At 48.1% G+C, this 27,443-nt stretch overlaps 1 protein-coding gene across 19 annotated transcripts in view; it reads left to right on the top strand.

Moving 5' to 3' along the window:
* EVL (Enah/Vasp-like) overlaps positions 1-27,443 on the top strand; it is a 965,108-nt gene that overhangs the window by 375,621 nt on the left and 562,044 nt on the right. For 10 of the 19 annotated variants that reach the window (XM_069637814.1, XM_069637809.1, XM_069637807.1 and 7 more), the window contains exon 1: positions 8,697-8,848. The exons of 8 other annotated variants lie outside the window; for them this stretch is intronic. In XM_069637814.1, coding sequence (XP_069493915.1) covers positions 8,775-8,848 — 74 coding nt within the window. In that variant the 5' untranslated portion in view covers positions 8,697-8,774. Of the gene's footprint in view, positions 1-8,696; positions 8,849-27,443 lie in introns of those variants that run through there. One more of the 19 variants, XM_069637811.1, reaches the window with a different exon arrangement.

The following is a 27,443-nucleotide window of genomic DNA, read 5'->3' as shown; positions in this document are numbered from 1 at the left end:
CTATTAGCGCCATGGTTCAAGCCGGTAAAATACCAGCACCGCCTTGGTGGAAAGGGGAATTACTGCCCCATTCCAAGGTTGGTGGGGCGGTAAATCCCCCTTCCACCATTGCCCTTCCCCATTCCCATTTTTGCCCCATAGGGCATAATGGGAATGGGGAAGGCGCTAATTACGGCACCGCAAATTGTGGTACCGTAATTAGCTCCCTGGGTCCCTTTGCAGGTTGGTTTTTAACGCCTGCAAAAAGCAGGCGTTAAATTCTCCAACCCGCAAAGGGACCTCGTAGTAAGGCGGTAAGGATTTACCAGTACCGGTAAAATACCGGTACCGGTAAACCCTTATCGCCTACCGTGTAATGAGGCCCATAGTGTTTAGTCGTGCTGGATGGAAAATCGCCCATTGGAGGGGAATCAGCAGATTATACCCATAATTCCACAACGTGGCCAACAGAAATTCCCTAGGAAGGCGGCTGCTTGGGACAGAACACTCTTGTTAGCTTTTTAAGGATTGTTGCTCCGGCCATGAGAACATTTTCACCAATTTGGAGGCCGGAAATGTGCGTGCGCTTTGATTGGCTGGAATGCCTTCCATTTCAACCAGTGAGAGAATGTGAAAATGTTGGACCTCCTAATTGGCTGCAATGTGCTTGGTGGGAGGATTTTTCTCCCAATCCACGATTCCTACCTACAGTACGAACATCTCAACTTTCGGCCACCGGTGATGTCAATCATAATGATAATAATAATAATAATTATTATATTAGTATTAATAATAATAATAATAACAGAGGGGATGTAAAACATTGCTAAATAGTGTTACTTTTAGAACGGGATTCTTGCAAATATCCGACATTACAAAGTGTTTCTTTTAGAAATGCAGGTAAAGTCACCCTGCTTGTTAGTGATAGATTAGAGATATCAAAATGAGAAATAGTCTGTCATTACTTTGCAATAGAATGTACCTTTTGGCTGGGGTATTGCTAGGTCTGGCAAAGATCTGGGGCTGCGCTAATGCCCGGACTCGGGGCTAGCTAGCCTTTTGGTTGTAGCCCCTGAGCTTCTATCCGTGGCTACGCTAATGCCCGGACTCGGGGCTAGCTAGCCTTTTGGTTGTAGCCCCTGAGCTTCTATCCGGGGCTACGCTAATGCCCGGACTCGGGGCTAGCTAGCCTTTTGGTTGTAGCCCCTGAGCTTCTATCCGGGGCTATGCTAATGCCCGGACTCGGGGCTAGCTAGCCTTTTGGTTGTAGCCCCTGAGCTTCTATCCGGGGCTACGCTAATGCCCGGACTCGGGGCTAGCTAGCCTTTTGGTTGTAGCCCCTGAGCTTCTATCCGAGGCTACGCTAATGCCCGGACTCGGGGCTAGCTAGCCTTTTGGTTGTAGCCCCTGAGCTTCTATCCGGGGCTACGCTAATGTCGGGACTCGGGGCTAGCTAGCCTTTTGGTTGTAGCCCCTGAGCTTCTATCCGGGGCTACGCTAATGCCTGGACTCGGGGTTAGCTAGCCTTTTGGTTGTAGCCCCTGAGCTTCTATCCGGGGCTACGCTAATGCCCGGACTCGGGGTTAGCTAGCCTTTTGGTTGTAGCCCCTGAGCTTCTATCCGGGGCTACGCTAATGCCCGGACTCGGGGTTAGCTAGCCTTTTGGTTGTAGCCCCGGAGCTTCTATCTGGGCTACGCTAATGTCGGGACTCGGGGTTAGCTAGCCTTTTGGTTGTAGCCCCTGCGCTTCTATCCGGGGCATCAGCCAAAAGACCCAGTGCTTTAGGCCCCTCAGTCCTCCCAACCCTCTCCCCTAGCAATGCCACTGCCTTCTGGAAGCTGATGATTCCAACCTCAGGAAGTAGTTATTTCATTTCATGATTAGGAATGATGTGACCAAGTCTTTTTTCAGAGTGTAATTCATAATGGTCGCGAAAAAAAATAAGGACGTCAATCGCCAGGTACAAAACAGAATGTAACCTTTTAGAAACTGCTACTTAAACAGCCTATTTTAAAATAATGTGAATTGTAATTGAATTGTTGTTGTTGCGGCTTTCATTTCCAGGTACCAGACTGGTAAATTTGACAAATCAGACGATAATAAAAAAAATGCTTTGGGTATTATTGTAAATAATCTGCCTGGAACATGTGCAGGGAAAGAGTAAATTACTAGTCAGCCTAAAATCACTGACGGATGGAAAGGAAGTGCATTCTGAATGATGAAATGTGTGTCTCTGCTCAATATTGTGGAGTTACAGCACTCTGATGCTTATACACTTTCAGGGAGCAGCAAGGTAAATTTAAAGAGAAAAGGACAGTGTGATGCCACCTGCAAAGTCCTTCCTGTATCTCAGAAGGGCAAGGTCCCTCCAGCTTGCTGTGTAATTTTTCTAGACGCTTCTGAAGCGTGTGAAACATGACAGAACACACCGTGGTCACTGGAAGGTCCTCTGGCCAATACATGGTCGGTCTGCAGTATGCTGAGAGTGTCGCACCGCTGCCTTGACTGTTCAGAAGACGTTTTCTAGAGGATGACGAGGATGATAATGCTGCTGGCACAGCGAGTGCGACTGCTACTCTCCACCGACCCGCGCCCAGCGTTGCCAGTGCAGAGTTCGAGATTGAGGGGAGCTGGGAGCTATTTAGCTCCTGCTTCTAGTATAGTAGAGCCTGGTTAGCTTGAAACCAACAGCTACCAGGAGCTACTTTTGGCTCCTAGCGCCAACGGGTGCCTTCCAAACATGTAAATGTGACATTAACTTTGAGTGTTTCAGAATGTGAATAAAGACGAATGAGAACACATCTGATATACATTTAAACACAATGGGCCTCATTACGACCCGGGCGGTAAGGGATTACCGGTACCGGTAAGGGCACTGGCGCCGGTAATCCCATACCGCCCAATTCCGAGGTCCCTTTGCGGGTCCTCCCTAAACGGCTGGTTTTACCAGCCGTTAAGGACGGGACCCGCAAAGGGACCTTGTAGGTAATTACGGTACCGCAATTTGCGGTACCGTAATTACCGCCTTCCCCATTCCCATTGAGCCCTAAGGGGCAAAAATGGGAATGGGAAAGGGCCAATGGTGAATGGGGAATTGCCGCCCCGCCAACCTTGGAATGGGGAGGTAATTCCGCCATTCACCATGGCGGATTCCGGCGTCAACCATGGCGCTAATGGCGCCATGGTTTAACACCTGGGTCGTAATCAGGCCCAATGGTTCATACAAAATGGACAAAAAGTTAAAGGAGCATCTCTGGTAGCTCCTGGTTCCCCTGCGGTAGCTCCTTCCTACAGGCTGATGCCCGACACCCAGGAGCTGGTTTTAACTCCAGCTCACTGAATCTCAAATTCGAACCCTGCAGTGTGAGATTAGCATCAGTAGAACACATTTCCACCGAAGGGGCATGAAATGGTGGAGAGGAAGTGTGTTAAGAGCAGAGGGCTTGCAGCAGAGACTCTGCGACTGGATCTGAGTAGTCAGTAGGGAGGATGTCCAGCCTGCCACAAGTTATGGTACCTCAAGTGGAGACCAGGAGCATTGGAGGATTTTAAGAAAAAGCAATCATCAGCTAACATAGGGTACCTGTAGATCAAGGGGCAGGCACGACACAGATTAGCGGCAGCAGCATGCAATCCCTACACTTACACTTTGATCCACCCACTCAGCATCAGATTCGTCTGGACCAAACAACGTGGGTTGTCAAGAGAGTGATCGCATTATACAGTGCATGGAGGAAAGGACAAAGTCATCCATTCCAAACCTCTGTAAAGAACACCCTTATCTGAGTACAGCCAAGAGAATGGTAATGGAGCGGAGGGAAATGGGGATTTGTGGAGCCACTTTTCTGGAGGGAGGGTGTCCCTCGCTGATGCTTGTCGGATAATGGACCACAGTTTGTGTCTTAGGATGTGAAGATGTTAAGGAGAGATATGGTATATAACATGTCACAACATCTTTTTACCATTCCCAAGGGAGTGGATGTGTTGGGAGATTCAACCGCACCTTGATGGAGGGCTTCAGGATAGTGGTAGCCGCTGGAGGAGATTGGGTGAGAGCTGTTATGGAAAGAACTTTCCAAGAACGTTCCATTTCTGGGCAAGGCTCCGATTCAGAGGCAGCTGATCTCTTGTCGAAAGGCTTATACCGATGGCCTAAAAGTAGAGCTCCCGGACAGGCTCCAGAAACTGTGAACTGGGTGCAAACGACTGCTCACCCATTTAAACTGCAAAGGCCAGTCATTGCTGATGTAAGGCTCTGGCAAAGGTTTAGAGTTGCCAGATGAACTGATTTTTAGGCCTAGATTTTGGCTGGTCACTTTGGGCCATCCGTGTTAGAAGACCAGATGTTCATACTGGACACGTGAGCACTATGTCCAGCGTCTGATGATTGATTGAATTGTATGAGAGTAAATACATCCCATGAAGCTGTGAGTGGCTGAGCCTAACAAGGGAGCATCATCCATCCGAGGGGATGTTCAGGGGACGAGGGGTTCCTCCTATTTAAGTACATTAAATCTACAGCCTAGATTGCTCGCTCTCAGCTAAGTATTTGTTATCATGGCCCAAGAAGAACTATGCACTAAGAAGTCAAATGAACAGAAACCAGTAATTGATGAGTCCTTCATTTCAAAGTACCAAATCTTTCCAGGGTGACTTTGTACAAACCAGCCCATGGTTCCCTCTGTGCTTTTGTCTCTATGGCTATAGGCTAGACTCTCATCATAATATTCATGTAAATGCCACTCAATGCCCTCTCATAGAATGACTCTTTTCAATTCAATTTATGGTAGCAAGACATAGGGCCTCATTACGACTTTGGAGGCAGCCATGGTGCTATTAGCACCATGGCTGCCTCCAAAATCGTGTCCGGGTTCCCTGAATGGGGAATTAGTGGGCCATTCCGACTTTGGAAGGCCCGGTATTTCCTCCTTCAGGGAACCCAGGCCCGGTCCTTCCCCATTCCCATTCGAGCCCCCATATGGCTCAATGGGAATGGGGAGGGAGCTAACAACGGGCCTGTCAATTACGGGCCCGTTGTTAGCTCCCTGGTCCCCTCGCGGGACCCGCTATGGACATCTGGAAAAACCAGACGTCCACAGCGTGTCCCGCGAGGGGACCTCATAATAGTGCGGAGCTGTTAAACCCATTCCGCACTAGTCGTAATGAGGCCCATAGACCCTCATTACAGTCTTGCCGGTATCCCACCGGTAATGCCGGTGTGTTACAGGCAAAACTGCCTTACCATTTCTACCGCCCGATATACCGGTATTACTGGGATATTACGGGCGGTGAAGACGCCGCTAAGTTCCCATTCCATGGAGTCCCATATGACTCCATGGGTTAGGATTGCTGGAATTACCAGCACCGAGGGGACTGGTGCCGGTGATTCCGGCATTTGTTTGCCGGTAGGGTCCTGAACTACCGGCAGGTCGTTCACTGCCCCCACCGGCAAACTTGTGTTTCCCTGGTCCGGAACAAATGCTGGTGCCGGAATTACCAGCATTTTTCCCAGCATTTTTTCCAGACACGGAAACTCAAGGGCTACTTTTCAGTTTTGGCCGATTAGTTGCGTATTGACCAATTGCCAACAGTTATCATGCAGAGGGCACAGAAGATGGTCTTGTGTAATTGATCTATTTGAATTCATGGCATATATCGGAAAGAGTTTTGACAAGAATAATCGACATAGGACAAAGCATGGCAGTGGTTGGTTGCTTTAGAATTCAAAGAAGGTCCTGGGAGTAAGAGTCACATTAAGGATGGAGGTCCAGCGATGAGAAGAGCAAGGAGACAAACAAGGGGGTGGGGACGACCAGGGGAGTGAGACCGGAAGCGGCTCAGACAGTAGAAAGGGGCTTGGGAAGGCAGGGTGGGTGCAAGTCCAGAACCAGTCCAGGGCCATCCCAGGCCCTGCCCACCTATTTCCAGCCATCCCAGACCGGCTGGAAAATAAAGGGGTGGAGCCCGGAACCAGCCCTCGGATGAATGCCATGAGCGCCCTGAGGCCCATGGGCGAGTAGTAAAGAAATAGATAGATAGATAGATAGATAGATAGATAGATAGATAGATAGATAGATAGATAGATAGATAGATAGATAGATAGATAGATAGATAGATACCAAGCATTCCATGCTGTGTGTATCCTTCCACATGCAAAGTAGTGTATTGCAAAATGATGCTGAGGGAATGGTTTGTTATGTGGTGAATGTCTCACGAGGCAGGTGGAGTTCAGGCTGCAGCCGTGAAGGTGTTGTTTCACTTCCTATGCCAGATCAGCAATACTTGCCAATGATGCGAGGACCTGGGCATTGTGTGTTAATCCCTGGTGATGGAGGGAGTGCCTGGGCATTTGTTTGTAACATTTTGAGTACCGGGACACTTTATGGCAAAACCCAGAAAAGGGGCAAGTACGTATTCTTATGCCAATATCTGGTATATGATAAAAAGGCTGCTACACTTGTGAGATGACACGCACATTAGAAGAGCGAATGCTAGAACCAGAGAATGAGATAGCATTAGCTTGCATAAAGTGAATGCCTAACCAAATGCCAATGTGAAAGTTGTCTCCAGGGCCAAGGTTTTGCATCTGCAGCTTCTGGACAGGTTTGGGGATGTCCAGACTTGATATTGGCCATTGGTCAGGCCTAAAGGCAGATATTGTGGTCATGGTGACTGCGGGTCATAGGCATCAAGGAACAGGTGAGTCTAAAGACTTGGGTGGATTCGCAGTAAGTTCTTTTTTGGGGGGGAGGAATGTCCAAGGTTGCGGGTGGTTCCGTGATTATGTGGCATCTGAAGAAGTGGTTGTTCAAGTTGGGGGCAAAGAGGCTTCCAGAGTTGGATAGTTGTGTGTTAGGGAGAACCACTGTAATCTATTCTTCGAGCTTGCGCCGGAGAAGAAAAGGGTTCCAGACTGTGGATGGTGTGCGATCATTCAGAGCTTTGGTGAGCCCTTTCCGAGCTCGCGCTGGAGACGAAGAAGGTTCTAAAGTGTGGATGCTGTGTGGTCATTCAGAACCGCAGTGAGCCCTTTTCGAGCTTGAACTGGAAAAGAACAGGGTTTTAGAGTGTGGATGGTTGTGTGTTATGGAGATTCACAGTAAGCGCCTTTTCAAGCTTAAGGTTAAGAGGGCTTCAGAGATTGGATGGTTTTGTGGATATGCAGATAACAGAGTAAATCCATTTTCAAGCTTGAGCTGGAGGGGAAGTGGGTTCAGAGTGTGGATGCCTTTGCGGTTATTCAGAATTACAGTAATCCCCTTTCAAGCTTGAATTTGAGGATAAGAGAGCTCCAGAGATTGGATGGTTTTGTGGATATGCAGATAACAGAGTAAATCCATTTTCAAGCTTGAGCTGGAGGGGAAATGGGTTCCCAAGTCTGGATGACTGTGCGGTTATTCAGAATCACAGTAAGCCCATTTCGAGCTTGAGCTTGAGGATAAGACAGCTCCAGAGATTGGATGGTTGTGTTGTTATGCACAATCACAGTAGGTCCCTTGTCAAGCTTGAGCTGGAGGGGAAGTGGGTTCCAGAGTGTAGATGACTGTGTGGTTATTTAGAATCAAAATAAGCCTTTGTTGAGCTTGAGGATTAGAGGGCTCCAGAGATTGGATGGTTTTGTTGTTATGAAGAACCACAGTAAGTCCCTTGTTAAGCTTGAGCTGGAGGGAAAGTGGGTTCCAGAGTGTGGATGACTGTGCGGTTTTTCAGAATCACAGTAAGCCCTTTTCGAATTTGAGCTTGAGGATAAGAGGGCTCCAGAGATTGCATGGTTGTGTTATGCAGAATCACAGTAAGTCCCTTGTCAAACTTGACCTGGAGACAAAGTGGTTTCCAGATTGTGGATGACTGTGCGGTTATTCAGAATCACAGTAAGCCCCTTTCGAGTTTGAGCTTGAGGATAAGACGGCTCTAGAGATTGGATGGTTTTGTTGTTATGCAGAATCACAGTAAGTCCCTCGTCAAGCTTGAGCTGGAGGCGAAGTGGGTTCCAGAGTGTGTGGGTGGCTGCATGATTATGTGGAATCGCAGTAAGTCCTTTCTCGAGCTTGAACTGGAGAGAAGGCAGGTTCCAGGGTGTGGATGGCTGTGTGGTTAAGTCTCTTTCCCGGGTTACTCTCGGTCTGGTCTTCGCACAGTCTCGCTGCACCACTGCATGGCTGCCAGGAAACGGCATGTGACTGATGATGTTTTGGTCTGCAAAGAGGAAACTAAGCGGTGCTATTTCAGGCCGCCTACCCTATGTTTTCCCTAAGAAATATAATTACTAAACAAGCAAAGAGCTCTTGCTTCGCAGCAAATGGCCTGAACAAAGTTTCTGAAAATAGGTTATGTGAATGATCGGTGCATGTGTTTTGCTGAATGGCAAGTTCGCCGTATTTATTTTGCCAGATTATGTTTGCCCGAAAATATCCATCGGACAACCTTTTAAAACCCTGTTCCACTGCCCTAACTTTTCAACTTCCCCTCCTTCAAACTCACCTCGATGTGCCTCACGGAGCCACTGGAAAAAAAATGGATAACAGCGCAGTACGTATATGTTATATATACTGCGCTAAGAGGCGTTACACTTGCCAAGTGGGCGCTATACATATAGCATTACATCACCCAGAATGAGCCGCCTCGGTTCTGCTACTTGCTAGCATGGGCTTTTTATACGTCAATTTCCTGTTTGACTTTGTTGAGGGTTTGACATCCTTTTCCTGTTTGGTCTCAGACATGTGCAGGGGACCGAAGCGAGGCGGAGTGCAGTGGAGCAGCTTGCCGTTTTCTCGTGGTCACATTAAGCCGGTTTATGAGCATTGGCCTAGCCTGGAGGCACTTGGGGGTGGTTGCTGTGTGCTTGGTGGACCCGTCCATGGCTCCAGGGTGAGTGGCGCGTGCTTCAGGGAGCGGGCCCGTAGCAGGTGCCGGTCCAGGCCTGTATACACCGCAGTCTATTCCAGTCATATTGACAAGCTGGCCTACTTGTGGCATTCATTTTATGTGGCTTAATCATTTATTTTTTGCATTTTTAAAGCGCCCACACAGCCCGCAGGCATCGAGGCGCTGTTACAGAATTGTTTGTTTTTTAGTTCGTAATTGTTTTTTTTTTCTCTTAGTTGCGTATTTATAACGCGCTTTCCCAGGTGCGCACGTTGCCACTGAGCTATCCTCCCTATCATGATGTATTAATTGTCTTCCCCGCTTCTCAATCAGGCTAAAGCAGGGCCGGGAGGATAGCTCTAGGGCAACACGCTCGCCTGGGAAGCAAGTTCGATCCCCGGGTCCGCGCTTAGTAACCTCTGGGCTTATAATATAACCAATTACAATCTCTCTTTTAAGTTTGTCGTTATCCAATTAGGAATCTAACCATGTACAGAGGGTCTGGGGCCGGGTGTTTGCGGTGTTCTCCTGAACTCTTGGGGCCTCATTTTGAGTTAGACGGTGTGGTAAAAAAGTGGCAGTAATTCTGCTACAGCCACTTTTTGGGGATGTAAAAAAATGACCACCACTTTCACTGCACAGCCCAGTTCTGAATTGGAGGTAAAGTAGAGGATTCACCTTGAGCAAAATGCTTGCGGTAAATCCGCCTCTTTACCTCCAAAATTCTGTGGTAGTACCACTACAAGTAATTCTTCCAAAATCTAAATGGAGCCCTGGCGACTCCAAAAATGGGGATTTACACCGCCTTGCCATCACCCACAATCCCCTGCTGAGTACACGGCACCAAGTGGCAGCAAAGGTAACCTATTCTGGCAGTAATTTGTCAGATTTACCGCCAAAATGTGAAGTTTCAGACCGTTGGGCTCTGGCAGTTTGATGTTTTGGCGTAGTCAATAACGAGCTCTCTAAAAGAGAAAAGTATTATAGACACATCCCTCAAAAGAATCCCTCACGGACCCAGGAATCGAACCTGTGTTGCTCTACGTCGTCCTCCTTCCAAGGCCAGCACTTTGCCCCTGAGCTATCCCCCCCAGCCTTGCTATTCCTGAGTTATTTCTCCCTAACCTATAAAGCCCTGGGACACTCTGTGCATCCCCTCTCCCCATATCCTAAGTGTACCCATATATTCTTTCCTTCTAAGAAGGATCCACATCACTGTGTCTGGACTTACTATTGGTTCTCTGCCTGGCATTCTGGTGTTGGAAGCAGACTGATATGCAAATGGTGACTTCTCCTCTGGTGGGGCGCAGTGTGGATGTGGACCCTCCTGAGTAGAAGCCATCCAGCAGGGTAGGTTATTTGCTCTCTGAAAAGGAGGCTCCTGCATGTTTTGTAACAATAATAACTCATTTTGATATAGCACAACAAACCCACAGGTGTCTAAGCACTGCAATAACAGTTATTATTACCCTACTGTGTGGTACTCAATTTATCAACCTCGCATGGACGAAAGACTGAGTTGACCCAGCCAGGATTCGAACCTGGGTCAGCAGGTTCTGCACAGATGTCAGAACGAGCGCTCAGCTCGCTGTGCTATCTGACCGGCTGTAATACTGCTGCATTCAATTGCTGTGTCCTCTTGATGTACAACACTCTGTGGCTTCTCAGCTGGGCTTGCAATATATGAGAGGAAACCCCAATATGCAGACATTGCAGTCCCACAAATGAGGAGCAGCTGCCACTGATTGCGGCTTGCTTCTCTGTCTTCATCAATGGATCGATTATATATTTGCGCAGAGGCGTCGCTGAGGGAGTGGCGGGGACGCTATAGTCCTGGATCTTTTGGTTGTAGCCTCGGATAGAAGCCTAGGGGCTACAACCCAAAGGCTAGCTAGCCCCGAGTCCCGACAGTCCCGACATTAGTGTAGCCCCGGATCTTTCACAAACTTAGCAACGTCCCTGTATCTACGGTTGCTAGAATGGACAGTGTCACGACAATGATATGATATGGCATTTATAACGCGCCTATACACAAGTGTTTCAAGGCGAATGCATTTTGTGGGGTGATGAGTTAAGCTTTTGGCCTCGTTGACGTTTTATTTGTGGTTGATTGTCGTGCAGTTTGCGCAAAGTCACATCACTTCAAGAGCGAAAAGAAGAAAGGGCGTGACCACAAGTCTCTGCAGAAAGTGCACACAAGGCAAAAGTTCTTCAAGTTTGAACGTTGTGCAATGCTTACGCCACAACCACAAAGATTTCCTTTCCCAGTTCTGAACCCCAGCAATCTCTTGAAAAAGTCTTAAATGGATCGATGGGGTAGATGGTGCAGTTCGGAAAATAAATTGGTGATTTTATATAGCGCTTCATGCCCGATTCCTCCTGTTTCTATGCACTGTAATAACTAATGTCACTGTCCAGTGGTGATGATGATCACATTACCGACCTGGAAGTGTGGCACACAGCATTTTCCCTATCCCCAAGGCAGGCTTGTTGTGATTGAGCTACCCGCCGGCTAGTAGGTAGATTGGCAGTCAGGCCTCTAAATGGACAGAGAGCTGGACAGGGCAATCAGGGTGGACGTAAAGTCATAGCACTCAACTCACCCGCTTTTGGCAGACGTCACCCACCTTGCAAGCAGCTGATTTACCAGTCAAGCCCCCTATACACTCGTTCACTTCTATGGGCTCCCACCCCCCCCCCCCCACCCCAAAACCTGGTGTTTTCACCCACCTTGGTGACACAAAAGGTTGAGAGCTATGTAAAGCACTTGGAAGAGAAAGGAAAAAGAGGTGGAGAAAGAACCGAGAAAGCACTTTATATAAATAGGAAGAGAGAAGGAGAAAGGGAGAGTAAAAGATTGAGACCCACAGGAAATACTCTGCCGGGGGGCCTCTGACCTCGGACCTTTGAACCCAGTGACGTGTCGGTGGTGGCAGTTTGGCGTGACCTTTTTTTCAGTCTCACAAAACTGGCCTGTATGTGTACCATTTAGAGATTTGAAACAACCCTTTTTTTTATTTTTTTAAGAGCTGTGTGTCACGTGGGCACTCACAGGATGGATGGATGGGTGGATGTGCTAACGTCGCCCACGCTGTGAGAGTAGAGGAGGTGTTACGAGCGGCTGCGCGTGGCTGTTTCCATCCACACATGCACGCAGGGGTGGACTGGCCTATAGGGAACTCGGGAGATTTCCCGGTAGGCCGCCTCTGCGCCCTGGGCCTCTTTTGTGTTGTAACCTATTTTATTTCCAAATGTTCTCATAGGACAAGTGTTGGGCTTGTTGAAAATGTGTTATATGGGTCCACTTTAAACATTATTCCCAGGGCCTCTTTTTGTTCCCAGTCCTCTCCGGCAGGCATGTGGCCATAGTCTGTATGCTTATAAATAGGAGCCGGTGCAGCTACCGGAAGCTGAACTGGCTCACTTTATTTCAGATGAGCAGATTAAGGATGAATATTAGGAGGCCACTGAATTAACGTACCCGCTCTGGAGTGCGCGGCTGGCTCCATTGGCAGGCAGGTGCCCAGAGGCGTTGCAAGGGGGACTTAGGGTGCTATAGCCCAAGGTCTTTTGGTAGTAGCCCCGGATAAAAGCTGAGGGGCAACAACCAAAATTCTAGCTAGCCCTGAGTCCTGACAGTCCTGATATTAGAGTAGCCCCGGGTCTTTTCCAGACTTAGCAACACCCCTGCAGGTGCCCATTGTTAGTGGTGTGCCGGCGGACGCGCCACACAGATTATCGGCAGTGGCCTGCATGATTCAGCGGCGGCTGCGCCATTAGTCATGGAAGCCTTTTTGTAAAAAAAGAAGTTGAGAAGCCGCCCAGTGCTGCTTTTGCACCCCATATTTATTTTCAGACTTCGTGACCACAAGGTTGCACCCGGCCGCAGGCATTAGGCTGTGCACGTGAATGCTCTTTCACAATAGTATCTCTTGCATGAAATGGAAAATTACCATGAGATGAACCTTTTTATAGGGTGCATCACACGATAAAGAAATATATAGAGTTGAGGCAGCCAACTCTAAATTTGTTTCTTCCTATAGGAGAGGTCTATAACCTCCAGCTCACCAGATATTTTGCACTACAACTCCCATGATCCCTTACTATTACTAGCTAATGCTGCTGGGAATTGACTTTGTAGTTCAAAATATATGTCAAGCTAAAGGTTGCGGGCCCTTTCGCTTTGTTTTTAACACTATTTATTTGTTTTATTGTTCCTTTAAAACACGGTTAATACCAGCAAGTAGTTTCTAAGCACGGGTCGGAATTCAAACCTGTGTTGCGCCGCGTTGTCTGGCTAAGACATTCGCGTTGCCCTTAGCTACATTCCCTCGTTGCAACGGGCTCAGGCCTCTTTTTGCCATATCCGCGAATGGCAAAGACCCTGCATCCTTTGCAAGCCTGGATGACCCTCACAGGCTCACCACTGCAAGCGACCTCTGTGTGTTCTTGATACATTTAGATACTGCATGCAAACTCTGACAATGCGATGAGCGGAGCGCATAGAAAAGAAGAGGGTGGGAGAGTTGGATTGATCGAGAATGGCTGCAAGATGCAGAGGTGTGTTTTTGGGTGGGGTAGGGGCATTGTAAATGATTGCATTATTATGTACGGTAAGCAAGTTCGGTGATAGCTTTCCTTCTTTAAACACTGGACATGAAAAATCTATTCAAGGTTTTCTTTTAAGTGTTTTCTTTTAAAGTGCTGTAAATGTTGACTAATGGGCACTTTAGAAGGAATATAGCAGGGGTAGCTGGCACAACAGAAGGAATATCCCAGGGGTAGCGAGCATCTTCTGAAGTAATATTCCAGGGGTAGCGAGCATCTTTATTTATTTATTTAAATTTATATAGCACGCAAGCAGCCCATGGGCATTGAGGCGCTGTTACTTGCAAGAGCTTAGTTACAGGAATAGTGGCATTCAGTGGTACATTATGAATTCTACAAGGCATAAAACTGATATTTTGGTTGGTACAGTTAGTCATTACAATACAGTTTATGCAGTAGGAACATATGCATATGATATGGATACCACTGGTGCGGCGCAACTTATGTGAATAAGATGGTTTTCATGGTTTTGCGGAAGGCACTGAGGGAGGCCTCACCTCGCATTGTGGGAGGTAGGGCGTTCCAGTGGGTGGGTGCGAGATATGGGAAGCTGGATCCGCCCGCTCTAGCTAGCATCTGATGACGGAATATTCCAGGGGTAGCAAGAATCTTCTGAAGCCATATTTCAGGGGTAGCGAGCATCTGCTGAAGGAATATCTCAGGGATAGCAAGCATCTGCTGAAGGAGCATTCCACTGTTATCGAGCATCTTCTGAAGTAATATAACAGGAGTACCAGGCATCTGCTGAAGGAATATCCATGCGGTAGCAAGCATCTTCTGAAGTAATATTCCAGGGGCAGCGAGCATCTGATGAAGGAATGTTCCAAGGGTAGCAAGAATATTCTGAATCAATATTAGAGGGATAGCGAGCATCTGCTGAAGGCATATCTCAGGTATAGCAGGCATCTGCTGAAGGAGCATTCCACTGTTATCGAGCATCTTCTGAAGTAATATAACAGGGGTTCCAGGCATCTGCTGAAGGAATATCCCTGGGGTAACAAGCATCTTCTGAAGTAATATTCCAGGGGTAGCGAGCATCTGATGATGGAATATTCCAGGGGTAGCAAGAATCTTCTGAAGCCATATTCCAGGGGTAGCGAGCATCTGATGAAGGAATATCTCAGGGATAGCAAGCATCTGCTGAAGGAGCATTCCACTGTTATCGAGCATCTTCTGAAGTAATATAACAGGAGTAGCAGGCATCTGCTGAAAGAATATCCCTGGGGTAGCGAGCATCTACTGAAGTAATATTCCAGGGGTAGCGAGCATCTGTTGAAGGAATGTTCCAGGGGTAGCAAGAATATTGCAAAGCAATATTCCAGGGTTAGCGAGCATCTGCTGAAGGAATATCTAAGGTATAGCAGGCATCTGCTGAAGGAGCATTCCACCGTTATCGAGCATCTTCTGAAGTAATATAACAGGGGTACAAAGCATCTGCTGAAGGAATATCCCAGGGGTAGCGAGCATCTTCTGAAGTAATATTCCAGGGGTAGTGAGCATCTATTGAAGTAATATTCCAGAGGTAGCGAGCATCTACTGAATGAATATCTCTGGGGTACCGGGCATCTGCTGAAGGAATACCCCAGGCGTAGCAGGCCCTTCTGAAAGAACATTCCACTGGTAATGAGCATCTTCTGAAGTAATATTCCAGGGGTAGCGGGCATATGCTGAAGGAATATCCCAGGGGTAGCGGGCACTTCTGAAGGAGCATTCCACCAGTAGTGAGCATCTTCTGAAGTAATATTCCAGTGGTAGCGAGCATCTGCTGAAGGAATATCCGAGGGATAGCAAGCATCTGCTGAAGGAATATTCCAGGAGTAGTAGGCATCTGCTGAAGGAATATTCCAGGCGTACTGGGCATCTGCTGAAGTAATATCCCTGGGGTAGCGGGCACTTCAGAAGTTACATTCCACCGGTAGCAAGCATCTTATGAAGTAATATTCATGGAGTAGAAGGAATCTGCTGAAGGAATATTCCAGGGGCACCAGGCAGCTGCTGAAGTAATATTCCAGGATAGCAGGCACTTTAGAAGGAAAATTCCACCGGTAGCAAGCATCTTCAGAAGTAATATTCCAGGGGTAGAGAGCATCTGATGAAGGAATATCCCAGGAGTTGCAGGCACTTCTGAAGTAATATTCCGGGTGAAGCGAGCATCTGCTGAAGGAATATTCCTGGTGCAGTGGGTATCTGCTGAAGGAATATTCCAGGGGTAGCAGGCATCTGCTGAAGGAATATTCCAGGGGTAGCGGGCATATGCTGAAGGAATATCCCAGGGGTAGCGGGTACTTCAGAAGGAACATTCCACCGGTAGCAAGGCTCTTCTGAAGTAATATTACAGGGGTAGTGAGCATCTGCTGAAGGAATATTCCAGGAATAGCATGCATCTGCTCATGGAATATTCCAGGGGTACCAGGCATCTGCTGAAGGGATATTCCAAGGGTATTGGGCATCTGCTGAAGGAATATTCCAGGGGTAGCGGGAATCTGCTAAAGGAATATTCCAGGGGTATGAAGAATCTACTGAAGCAATATTCCAGGGGTAGAAAGCATTTGCTGAAGGAATAGCTCAGAGATAGCAAACATCTGCTGAAGCAGCATTCCACCGTTAAAGAGCATCTTCTGAAGTAATATATCAGGGGTACCAGGCATGTGCTGAAGAAATATCCCAGGGGTAGCAAGCATCTTCTGAAGTAATATTCCAGGGTAGCGAGCATCTGATGACAGAATATTCCAGGGGTAGCAAGAATCTATTGAAGCAATATTCCAGGGGTAGCAAGCATCTGCTGAAGGAATATCTCGGGGATAGCAAGCATCTGCTGAAGGAGCATTCCACTGTTATCGAGCATCTTCTGAAGTAATATAACAGGGGTACCAGGCATCTGCTGAAGGAATACTCCATATATATGCTGAAGGAATATACATGGGGTAACAGGCACTTCAGAAGGAACATTCCACCGGCAGTGAGCATCTTCCGAATATTCCACAGATAGCGAGCATATGCTGGAGGAATATCTCAGGGATAGCGAGCATCTGCTGAAGGAATATTCCAGGGGTACCGGGCATCTGCTGAAGGAATATTCTAAGGGTAGTGGGCATCTGTTTAAGGAATATACCAGGGGTAAAGGGCAGCTGCTGAAGGAATATTCCAGGGATACCGGGCATCTCCTAAACGAATAATCCAGGGGTAGCAGGCACTTGCTGTACGAATATTCCAGGGATACTGGGCATCTGCTGAAGGAATATTCATGGGGTATCAGCATCTGCTGAAGGAATATTCCAGTGGTAGCGGGCAGTTCAGAAGGAATATCCCAGGAGTAGCGAGCATCTGCTGAAGGAATATTCCCAGGAGTAGCAAGCATCTAATGAAGGAAAATTCCAGGGCACCATGCATCTGCTGAAGGAATATTCCAGGGGGGTTGGGCCTCTGCTGAAGGAATATTCCAGGGGTACCGGGCATCTGCTGAAGGAATATTCCTGGGGTAGAGAGCATCTGCTGAAGGAATATTCGAGGGGTACTGAGCATCTGCTGAAGGAATATTCCAGGGGTAGCAGACATCTGCTGACAGAATATTCCATGGGTACTGGGCATCTGCTGAAGGAATATTCCAGGGGTAGCGGGGATCTTGTGAAGGAATATTCCAGGGGTAGCAGCAGTTCAGAGGGAATATCCCAGGGGTAGCGGGTACTTCAGAAGGAACATTCCACCGGTAGCAAGGCTCTTCTGAAGTAATATTACAGGGGTAGTGAGCATCTGCTGAAGGAATATTCCAGGAATAGCGTGCATCTGCTCATGGAATATTCCAGGGGTACCAGGCATCTGCTGAAGGGATATTCCAAGGGTATTGGGCATCTGCTGAAGGAATATTCCAGGGGTAGCGGGAATCTGCTAAAGGAATATTCCAGGGGTAGCAAGAATCTACTGAAGCAATATTCCAGGGGTAGAAAGCATTTGCTGAAGGAATAGCTCAGAGATAGCAAACATCTGCTGAAGCAGCATTCCACCGTTAAAGAGCATCTTCTGAAGTAATATATCAGGGGTACCAGGCATGTGCTGAAGAAATATCCCAGGGGTAGCAAGCATCTTCTGAAGTAATATTCCAGGGTAGCGAGCATCTGATGACAGAATATTCCAGGGGTAGCAAGAATCTATTGAAGCAATATTCCAGGGGTAGCAAGCATCTGCTGAAGGAATATCTTGGGGATAGCAAGCATCTGCTGAAGGAGCATTCCACTGTTATCGAGCATCTTCTGAAGTAATATAACAGGAGTACTAGGCATCTGCTGAAAGAATATCCCTGGGGTAGCGAGCATCTACTGAAGTAATATTCCAGGGGTAGCGAGCATCTGTTGAAGGAATGTTCCAGGGGTAGCAAGAATATTGCAAAGCAATATTCCAGGGTTAGCGAGCATCTGCTGAAGGAATATCTCAGGTATAGCAGGCATCTGCTGAAGGAGCATTCCACCGTTATCGAGCATCTTCTGAAGTAATATAACAGGGGTACTAGGCATCTGCTGAAGGTAACAGGCACTTCAGAAGGAATATCCCAGGGGTTGCGAGCATTGGCTGATAGAATATTCCTGGGTAGCAGGCATATGCTGAAGGAGTAATCCTGGGGTACCGGGTATCTGCTGAAGAATAGTCCAGGGGGTAGCGGTCATCTGCTGTAGGAATAGTCCAGGGGCACTGGGCATCTGCTTAAGGAATACACCAGGGGTACCAGGCATCTGCTGAAGGAATATTCCAGGGGTACCGGGCATCTTCTGAACGAATATTCCAAGGGTAGCAGGCACTTGCTGTAGGAATATTCCAGGAGTACTGGGCATCTGCTGAAAGAATATGCCAGGGGTACTGGGCAGTTCGGAAAGAATATCCCAGGAGTAGCGAGCATCTGCTGAAGGAATATTCCCAGGGGTAGCGAGCATCTAATGAAGGAATATTCCAGGGTACAATGCTTCTGCTGAAGGAATATTCCAGGGGTACCGGGCATCTTCTGAATGAATATTCCAGGGGTAGTGGACATTTGCTGAAGGAATATTCCAGGGGGACCGGGCATCTGCTGAATGAATATTCCAAGGGTAGTGGGCATCTGCTGAACGAATATTCCAGGGGTACCGGGCATCTGCTTAAGGAATATTGCAGGTGTAATAGGCATCTGCTGAAGAAATATTCCAGGGGTAGTGGATAGTTCAGGAAGAACATCCCAGGGGTAGCAAGTATCTGCTGAAGGAATATTCCAGGGGTAGCAGGCACTTCAGAAGAAATATCCTAGGGGTACAGAGCATCTGCTGAAGGAATATTCGAGGGGTACAGAGCATCTGCTGAAGGAATATTCCAAGGGTAGCAGGCACTTCAAAAGGAATATTCCAGGGGTGCCAGGCATCTGCTGAAGGGATATTCCAGTGATTGCGGGCATCTGCTGAAGGAATATCCCTGGGGTAACAGGCACTTCAGAAGGAATATCCCAAGGGTAGCGAGCATCTGCTGATGGAATATTCCAGGATAGCATGGCATACACTGAAGGAATAATCATGTGCTACTGGATATCTGCTGAAGGAATAGGCCACAGGGTACTGGGCATCTGCTGTAGGAATATTCCAAGGGCACTGGGCATCTGCTTAAGAAATATACCAGTAGTACCGGGCATCTGCTTAAGGAATATCCAGGAGTACCAGGCATCTTCTGAATAAATATTCAAAGGGTAGCAGGCAATTGGTGTAGGAATATTCCAGGGGTATTGGGCATCTGCTGAAGGAATATGCCAGAGGTACTGGGCATCTGCTAAAGGAATATTCATGGGGTACCGGGCAGTTCTGAAGGTATATCCCAAGAGCAGCGAGCATCTGCTGAAGGAATATTCCAGGGGTACCGGGCAGTTCGGAAAGAATATCCCAGGAGCAGCGAGCATCTGCTGAAGGAATATTCCCAGGGGTACCAGGGATCTTCTGAACGAATATTTCAGGGGTGGTGGACATTTTTTGAAGGAATATTCCAGGGGAACGAGCATCTGCTGAATGAATATTCCAAGTGTAGTGGGCATCTGCTGAAAGAATATTCCAGGGGTACCGGGCATCTGCTGAAGTAATATTGCAGGTGTAGCGGGCGTCTGCTGAAGGAATATTCCAGGGGTAGTGGATAGTTCAGAAGGAACATCCCAGGGGTAGCAAGCATCTGCTGAAGGAATATTCCAGAGGTAGCGCGCATCTGCTGAAGGAATATTCCAGGGGTAGCAGGCACTTCAGAAGGAATATTCCAGGGGTATCAGGCATCTACTGAAGGAATATCCCAGGGGTAGCGGGCACTGCAGAAGGAATATTCCACGGGTAGCGAGCATCTTCTAAAGTAATATTCCAGAGGTAGCGTACATCAGCTGAAGGAATATTCCAGGACGAGCAGGCACTTCAGAAGGAATATTCCAGGGGTAGCGGGCATCTACTGGAGTGCCATTCACGTGGATTTCTTGCATTTCAGATGAGTGTTGCAGGTCCTAGGCTAATTTCTCTATCGTTCCAGAGCTGTGCCCTGATCCAGGCGTGTACGTGCCCCATGTAGTAGCCTTTCCTACTCTCAGATGTTCTGTCCATGCCCAGTGTGCGGCTAGCTGGCACAGCTACGTGGGCACTCCTTTTGGAAGAGTTCATACATCAAGCAATGCAGTGCAATGTCCCTTCACCAAATCCGGTGAAGCAGAGGTACCCGGATGGGCAGATGGCTTTCAACATCGGGTTATCTGCTGGCTCTCCATAATTTACCAACCTGGTGTTCCACAGGGCGCAGACTGAAGCTGTCGCGATAACTATCTCTCAAGCGTATGCAAGATTCTGTGAGCATTGTTTTCTGGATACTCTGAGCACGGTTCGTGCTCTTACCACGGCCTTCTAGAAAGTGCTCAGGTTGACCCCAGCTGTACCTGTTATCTACATTACAATCCAACGTCAAAGAGCAGCCCGACATTTTGTCCGTCAGTGGAGAAGAGCTCAAAAGGAGTGATCAGTTAAAGGTCATGGAGGACAACAGTGGCAGAGCCAGGGTGGGGGTGGCTTCCCCCGGAGCCCAGGGCACCCCCCAGCCTCCCGCTGGCACCCTATTATCCGCCCCCCCTTGCACCAAAAACTGCCTCTGCTACTGGAGGACAATACATATTAGCAGCACCTCTGCCTTTCCCCCTTTCAGACATAACACGTTATCCTTCCTCTAGAGAATTGTGTGTTCGAGTCATTCAGGGATGTCCAGTTGGTTCACAACATATCACACAAGGGGCTCCTAACATACTAAGTCAGCGGTTCTTAAAAATCTTAATAGCCCAAAACTCTGGCAGTGAAACACAGCACTAACACACATTGGGCCTCATCACACGGTAGGCGGTAGCCATGGCGCTATTAGCGCCATGGCTACCCCCTCACCGCATTCCGGGTCCATGTTCCCGGAATAGGGATTTACCGGGTCATTCTGACCTTGGAGGACCCGGTAAGTCCCCATTCCGGGAACCATTCCCCATTCGAGCCCCCATAGGGCTCAATGGAATGGGGATGGAGCTAATGACGGGCCCGCTATTAGCTCTGAAGTCCCTCAACGGGTCCCTTCCTTAACGCCTGGTAAAACCAGGCATTAGGGAAGGGAGCCGCTAAGGGATCTCACAGTAGGACGGTACGGGATTACCGGCACCGGTGCCCTTACCGGTGCCGGTAATCCCTTACCGCCTACCGTGTAATGAGGCCCATTGTATTTTATTTTGAATACATATACATGAAATATCAAAACTTTGCACACATATCAAAAATACTCTCACTGGTTCTAGAAATTAAGGGGCCCAATTCATGTGGCCACACACTTTCCACACTATATTCCAGGCTCAAATGACCTCTGGTCTGGTACAGTTCAGCTACCAATAGAGCTTACATTAACTGTTACTTAAGTGCAATATGTGCAAAGTGCTAGTGCATCAAGTGCAAAAGATGACCGTGCAACCCACTGCAAAAATAAACAAAAAACAATCAACATACATAGATAAAATCAATCAACGTACATAACGAGACATTCTAAATATTAAAAACATTTGTTCCAAAAAATTTGACACATTCACCACCAATTGTACATACAAACGTCACTCATTTAGTTCACAGTGTATCTCCTCCTGCTGTGGCTATTCACATCATAAGTAGGTCTTACTAGGTACCGTTAGTATTGGAAATGTGAGCGTGTTGACAGCGCTATGTTGGGAAGCAGAGAGGAGCCTTGGGGGACGCCACATGCGACCATCCTACATTCCTATTGACAGAATCTGCCAGTCGTGTCGTTAGCTGTTTTGTTGTGGTAGTGTTGTGTTGACCAATATGCTTCACAGGTAGTTCCAAGAGCGTGCATTGTAATACATTACCTAAACCAAACAACAGGGTTCGAAATGTGCACTCGACACTAGCCATTGGCTAGTGATACTTGACGCCTGGCTAGTAAGAAATTGTGTGCTGTCTATATGCTTAGAATTGAGTTGGCGAGTAACGTTTTTATTGCCGGCTAGTGCCTTGCAATTTGAAATTTTGAACCCTGCAAACAAACTTCTCTAAATATGTGCATTTTGGTTTTTTTTGGCATTTTAAAGTTACCAAGCTAGTACCAGGGCTTTAAGTGGACCGAGTCCGAGCTCCGGCAGGCTCCGAAATCTCGTTTTGAGGCAGGGCTCTTCCGGGGCTCACTAATCTCCCCGGGCAGCCCCGGCCGCTAGAGGACAAGGCTGTTTTTCTAAAGCCTAAAGCTCTCGCTCGTGTGCGAGAGCTTCAGGCTTCAGAACAAAATGCATTTCATCCATAATGGTGGCGCCGCACATGCGAGGCATCCCTACAAGCAAGAGATGCCTGTGGGCTGACGGCACCATTTTAGAGAGAAACGTGAGGTCGCTGGAAGGTGACGCTGCTCCTCCCCAGCTGGCGTGGGACAGTGCTGCCATTAAGGCTGAATAGGCGAGGTGCTGTCCCCTGCCAGGCAAGCCTATAGAAAATAAATACAAAGATCAGCACCCTGTCCCTCATTATCTCTACAAAAGTCTGCCTGGCAGGGCTGCCAGTAGCCCATTGAGCCGGGGTTCATCAAGGGCCAGCAGGCGAACCCCTCCGTTATGCCACGCCCCTTTGGTGAGTCTTGGCTCATTTAGCAGTGATCATGTATGCATTTGTCTACACAATAAACATTCCACTAACTGTGACTCTGATCCAGATGTTATTCTAGACCAGGGGTCTGCAACCTGTGGCTCTCCAGATATGTTGGACTACGACTCCCATGATTCTTTGTCATTCACTATGTGAAATACGGCTGATGGGAGTTGTAGTCCAAAACATCTGGACAGCCAAAGTTGCAGACTTCTGTTCTAGACCATACCAATATTTTCGACTGCATATTGGTGTCAGGGTCCTGATTCCCACATACATGCTTTAAAGGGGCATCCTAGGGGCTGCAAATAGGCCAACTCAGTAATGCCCCATGGGTATTTAGTTGGTTCCATTTTCAAGGAGGTAACCTCTAAGATGACTAACTTATCCATCTCCTACAGTGCCATGCAACCGTTATCCCAACGATCCCTGATCACACATGCACATGTGTTAATGGACAATTCTGCACCAGGGCATTGTACCGATGGGGCGTCTGACAGAGACTTTTCCATTTGGGAAAGGGCGGGGGTGTGTTCAAGAGTGGTGTCTTGGTGCCTCTCACATACACCATTTATTTTAATGGTACAGTAGTGCTTTGGCTTCCGTAGCTGAGATAATTATTAAGCAATAGGACCCGAAGATGGGGTGGAGGGGGGGGCATTACCCTGAAGGGCAATGTCCCCAGGGAAATAGAAGCCAGAGCCAAGCAAGGGCTTTAACGTAGCCCCGGTGGCATTACCCAACCAGTAATGCACCCCCCAAGAGGGTTCTATTGCTATTAGTACCACGGCACGTCATACCGGGGTACTAATAGCATTTTTCTCGAGTCGAGAAACAGCGGTGCAGTCTTTTCTCGACTCAAGAAAAAAAAAGCAAAAAAATGGTCACCAAGGATCGGGGAGAAGGGACTACACATAGTCCTTTCATCATTTCCATGGCGGCCCTACGGGAGAGAGAAAAGGAACAGCGAGGGACACATCCCTCGTCAGGTAAATCTTTGTTGCCCAGGTAAGGACCCAGCGAGGACCAATCAAATTGGTTATAACAATCGGATTCACTGTCGCCAGGTAACATTGTCAATAGCTCATTCCTACTGTCAGCACTACTTTACATTCTGTTCCTTCCCGAACACTTTAGCTCGGATGCCATGTTAGTGGGGTGTTACCCAGTCACCCTTGTTTTCTGTGCATTACTGCCTCCTTATACTTTCATTACCATTCTTTGCACACCCAGTATTGTAGTGTTTCATTGTTACGGTAAAGAGAGCTTCTAGGTCTCTCCCTCTTCTGCTTCCATTGTACCAAAAATAATGTAGGTTAGGGTGGTGATACCTCGCCTTCCAAAACATGAATTATGATTATAAACATACTGATCTGTAAGAAATAATAAACAGGACAAGTGGCGACCATAGGTATTATAGCAGCATTTCACTCACTCCGCATTGGGCATAATGACCTGCCCATCCCTATTCTGAAGTTTGAAGGATGCCAACTGCCTCTTGGGCATGCTATCTCGCCCATCCCTATTCTGAGGTTTGAGGGATGCCAACTGCCCCTAGGGCATAATGACCTGCCCATCCCTATTCTGAAGTTTGAAGTATGCCAACTGCCTCTTGGGCATGTTATCTCGCCTGTCCCCATTCTGAAGTTTGAAGGATGCCATCTGCCCCTTGGGCATGATGTCTTTCCCATCCCTATTCTGAAGTTTGAAGGATGCCAACTGCCTCTTGGGCATGCTATCTCGCCGTCCCTATTCTGAAGTATGAAGGATGCCAACTGCCCCTTGGGCATGATGTCTCTCCTGTCCTTATTCTGAAGTTTGAAGGATGCCAACTGCCCCTTGGGCATGATCCCATCCCTATTCTGAAGTTGGAAGGATGCCAACTGCCCCTTGGGCATGATGTCTCTCCCATCCCTTTTCTGAAGTTTGAAGGATGCCAACTGCCCCTTGGGCCTGATGTCTCGCCCATCCCTATTCTGAAGTTTGAAGGATGCCAACTGCCCCTTGGGCATGATGTCTCTCCCATCCTTATTCTGAAGTTTGAAGGATGCCAACTGCCCCTTGGGCCTGATGTCTCGCCCATCCCTATTCTGAAGTTTGAAGGATGCCAACTGCCCCTTGGGCATGATGTCTCTCCTGTCCTTATTCTGAAGTTTGAAGGATGCCAACTGCCCCTTGGGCATGATCCCATCCCTATTCTGAAGTTTGAAGGATGCCAACTGCCCCTTGGGCATGATGTCTCTCCCATCCCTTTTCTGAAGTTTGAAGGATGCCAACTGCCCCTTGGGCATGATGTCTCTCCCATCCCTATTCTGAAGTTTGAAGGATGCCAACTGCCCCTTGGGCCTGATGTCTCGCCCGTCCCTATTCTGAAGTTTGAAGGATGCCAACTGCCCCTTGGGCCTGATGTCTCGCCCGTCCCTATTCTGAAGTTTGAAGGATGCCAACTGCCCCTTGGGCATGATGTCTCTCCCGTCCCTATTCTGAAGTTTGAAGGATGCCAACTGCCCCTTGGGCACGATGTCTCTCCTGTCCTTATTCTGAAGTTTGAAGGATGCCAACTGCCCCTTGGGCATGATCCCATCCCTATTCTGAAGTTTGAAGGATGCCAACTGCCCCTTGGGCCTGATGTCTCGCCCATCCCTATTCTGAAGCTTGAAGGATGCCATCTGCCCCTTGGGCCTGATGTCTCTCCCATCCCTATTCTGAAGTTTGAAGGATGCCAACTGCCCCTTGGGCCTGATGTCTCGCCCATCCCTATTCTGAAGTTTGAAGGATGCCAACAGCTCCTTGGGCCTGATGTCTCGCCCGTCCCTATTCTGAAGTTTGAAGGATGCCAACTGCCCCTTGGGCATGATGTCTCTCCCGTCCCTATTCTGAAGTTTGAAGGATGCCAACTGCCCCTTGGGCATGATGTCTCTCCTGTCCTTATTCTGAAGTTTGAAGGATGCCAACTGCCCCTTGGGCATGATCCCATCCCTATTCTGAAGTTTGAAGGATGCCAACTGCCCCTTGGGCCTGATGTCTCTCCCATCCCTATTCTGAAGTTTGAAGGATGCCAACTGCCCCTTGGGCCTGATGTCTCTCCCATCCCTATTCTGAAGTTTGAAGGATGCCAACTGCCCCTTGGGCCTGATGTCTCGCCCATCCCTATTCTGAAGTTTGAAGGACGCCAACTGCCCCTTGGGCCTGATGTCTCGCCCATCCCTATTCTGAAGTTTGAAGGACGCCAACAGCCTCTTGGGCATGATGTCTCGCCCATCCCTATTCTGAAGTTTGAAGGACGCCAACAGCCTCTTGGGCATGATGTCTCGCCCATCCCTATTCTGAAGTTTGAAGGATGCCAACTTCCCCTTGGGCATGATGTCTCTCCCATCCCTATTCTGAAGTTTGAAGGATGCCAACTGCCCCTTGGGCCTGATGTCTCTCCCATCCCTATTCTGAAGTTTGAAGGATGCCAACTGCCCCTTGGGCCTGATGTCTCGCGCATCCCTATATCCTTCTTCGCGTATCTTACTGTGTGTAAAATAAAATAAAATACAAAATTCATATCAGCTTCATGCTTTGAAATAGCTGGTCATTATTCTTTTTCTGCTCAGAGATGTACAACGAGCTGAGCTCTTGTAGCAAACTGTTACTCATATATATTTTTAAACTCAGGCTTCCCTCCCGGGAAAGGAGTCAATCTCGTAAAAACAGTATTTCCATCCCACTTCTCGATCATGCTCTTCCGCTGAATACATTGTAATATCCCGGGGGAGAGCCGGTAATAGGCCTGGTTTCATGAAACTCACAGATTCCACTGAAAAGTAACAGAAGGTTCCCGAAGCTTTCCTTGTACAGTCTCGTGCGTGTGATAAAAGGGTAAAAATAGAAAAAGTACTCATCCCCAGCCGGCTGGGACTTTCAGATGTGTACACTGGCTACAAGAGTGGAGGGAGGGATTCGGAAAGGGATTGGACGATAAAGAAACAAGCTCTATCAATCGTTCTGAGACTCCACATCTGGAAGCAGGGGCGTTGCTAGAGGGGGGCTAAGGGGGCTATAGCCCCTGATCTTTTGGTCGTAGCCCCGGATAGAATCTCAGGAGCTACAGCCAAAAGGCTAGCTAGCCCCCAGTCCCAACAGTTCCGACATCAACTTAGCCCCGGGTCTTTTCCAGACCTAGCAACTCCCCTGTCTAGAAGTCACAAGTTACACAGATGCGCCATGTGGAAGGTTCCAGCTTCCTTCCAATTTGGGGATTTTCTGTAATTCAGAGCGTCCAAAAGGGGCACAACTCACGCGTTGCTCCTTAGCAGTAAAGCCCTACGGACAGGGCTATGGAACCGTCCTCCAACATGCCTGGGCATCAAGGCCGTAGAAAGTTTAGGCACCGAGGCACGCCCTGGCGTATTTTACGCTGCAGTGTTATCGAGGGTGCTAGTGTATATGAAGAGTTTGCTCTCATGCGACAAATGTCACCGATCCAGTTGTACCTAGCCCCTTGGCTCCCGCCATCAGAGATGCAGCCTAATATTAGTCCAGGGCCGTTGTCTATTGAGTTAATAATTGGAGGGTGTGTTACTTCTCATCAGTCGCAGCTGGTTGGCATGTCCATACTGTGGGACAATATGCTCCTCACTATATCCCTGAAGACTGACCCTTTGGGCCCGATTTATGGAATTCTTTGCACGGTTCAAAGTGACTTTGCACTGCTGAAAAGTGACTTTGCACTGCTGAACTGTGCAAAGTGTATTTTTGTAGTGCCGATAATACCGGCAATGGAATGGGGAATTACATACACTTATCAGCACTTGGAATATGTTTGTAATTCCGGTATTCAAAGTGCTGGTAAAGGTATTACCATT

This window comes from Ambystoma mexicanum, chromosome 14, assembly GCF_040938575.1.
Source record: "Ambystoma mexicanum isolate Mex_15411 chromosome 14, UKY_AmexF1_1, whole genome shotgun sequence".
Classification (NCBI taxonomy): Eukaryota; Metazoa; Chordata; class Amphibia; order Caudata; family Ambystomatidae; genus Ambystoma; species Ambystoma mexicanum.
Note: the sequence above shows the minus strand (reverse complement) of the source record. Positions and strands in the feature narration are given on the sequence as shown.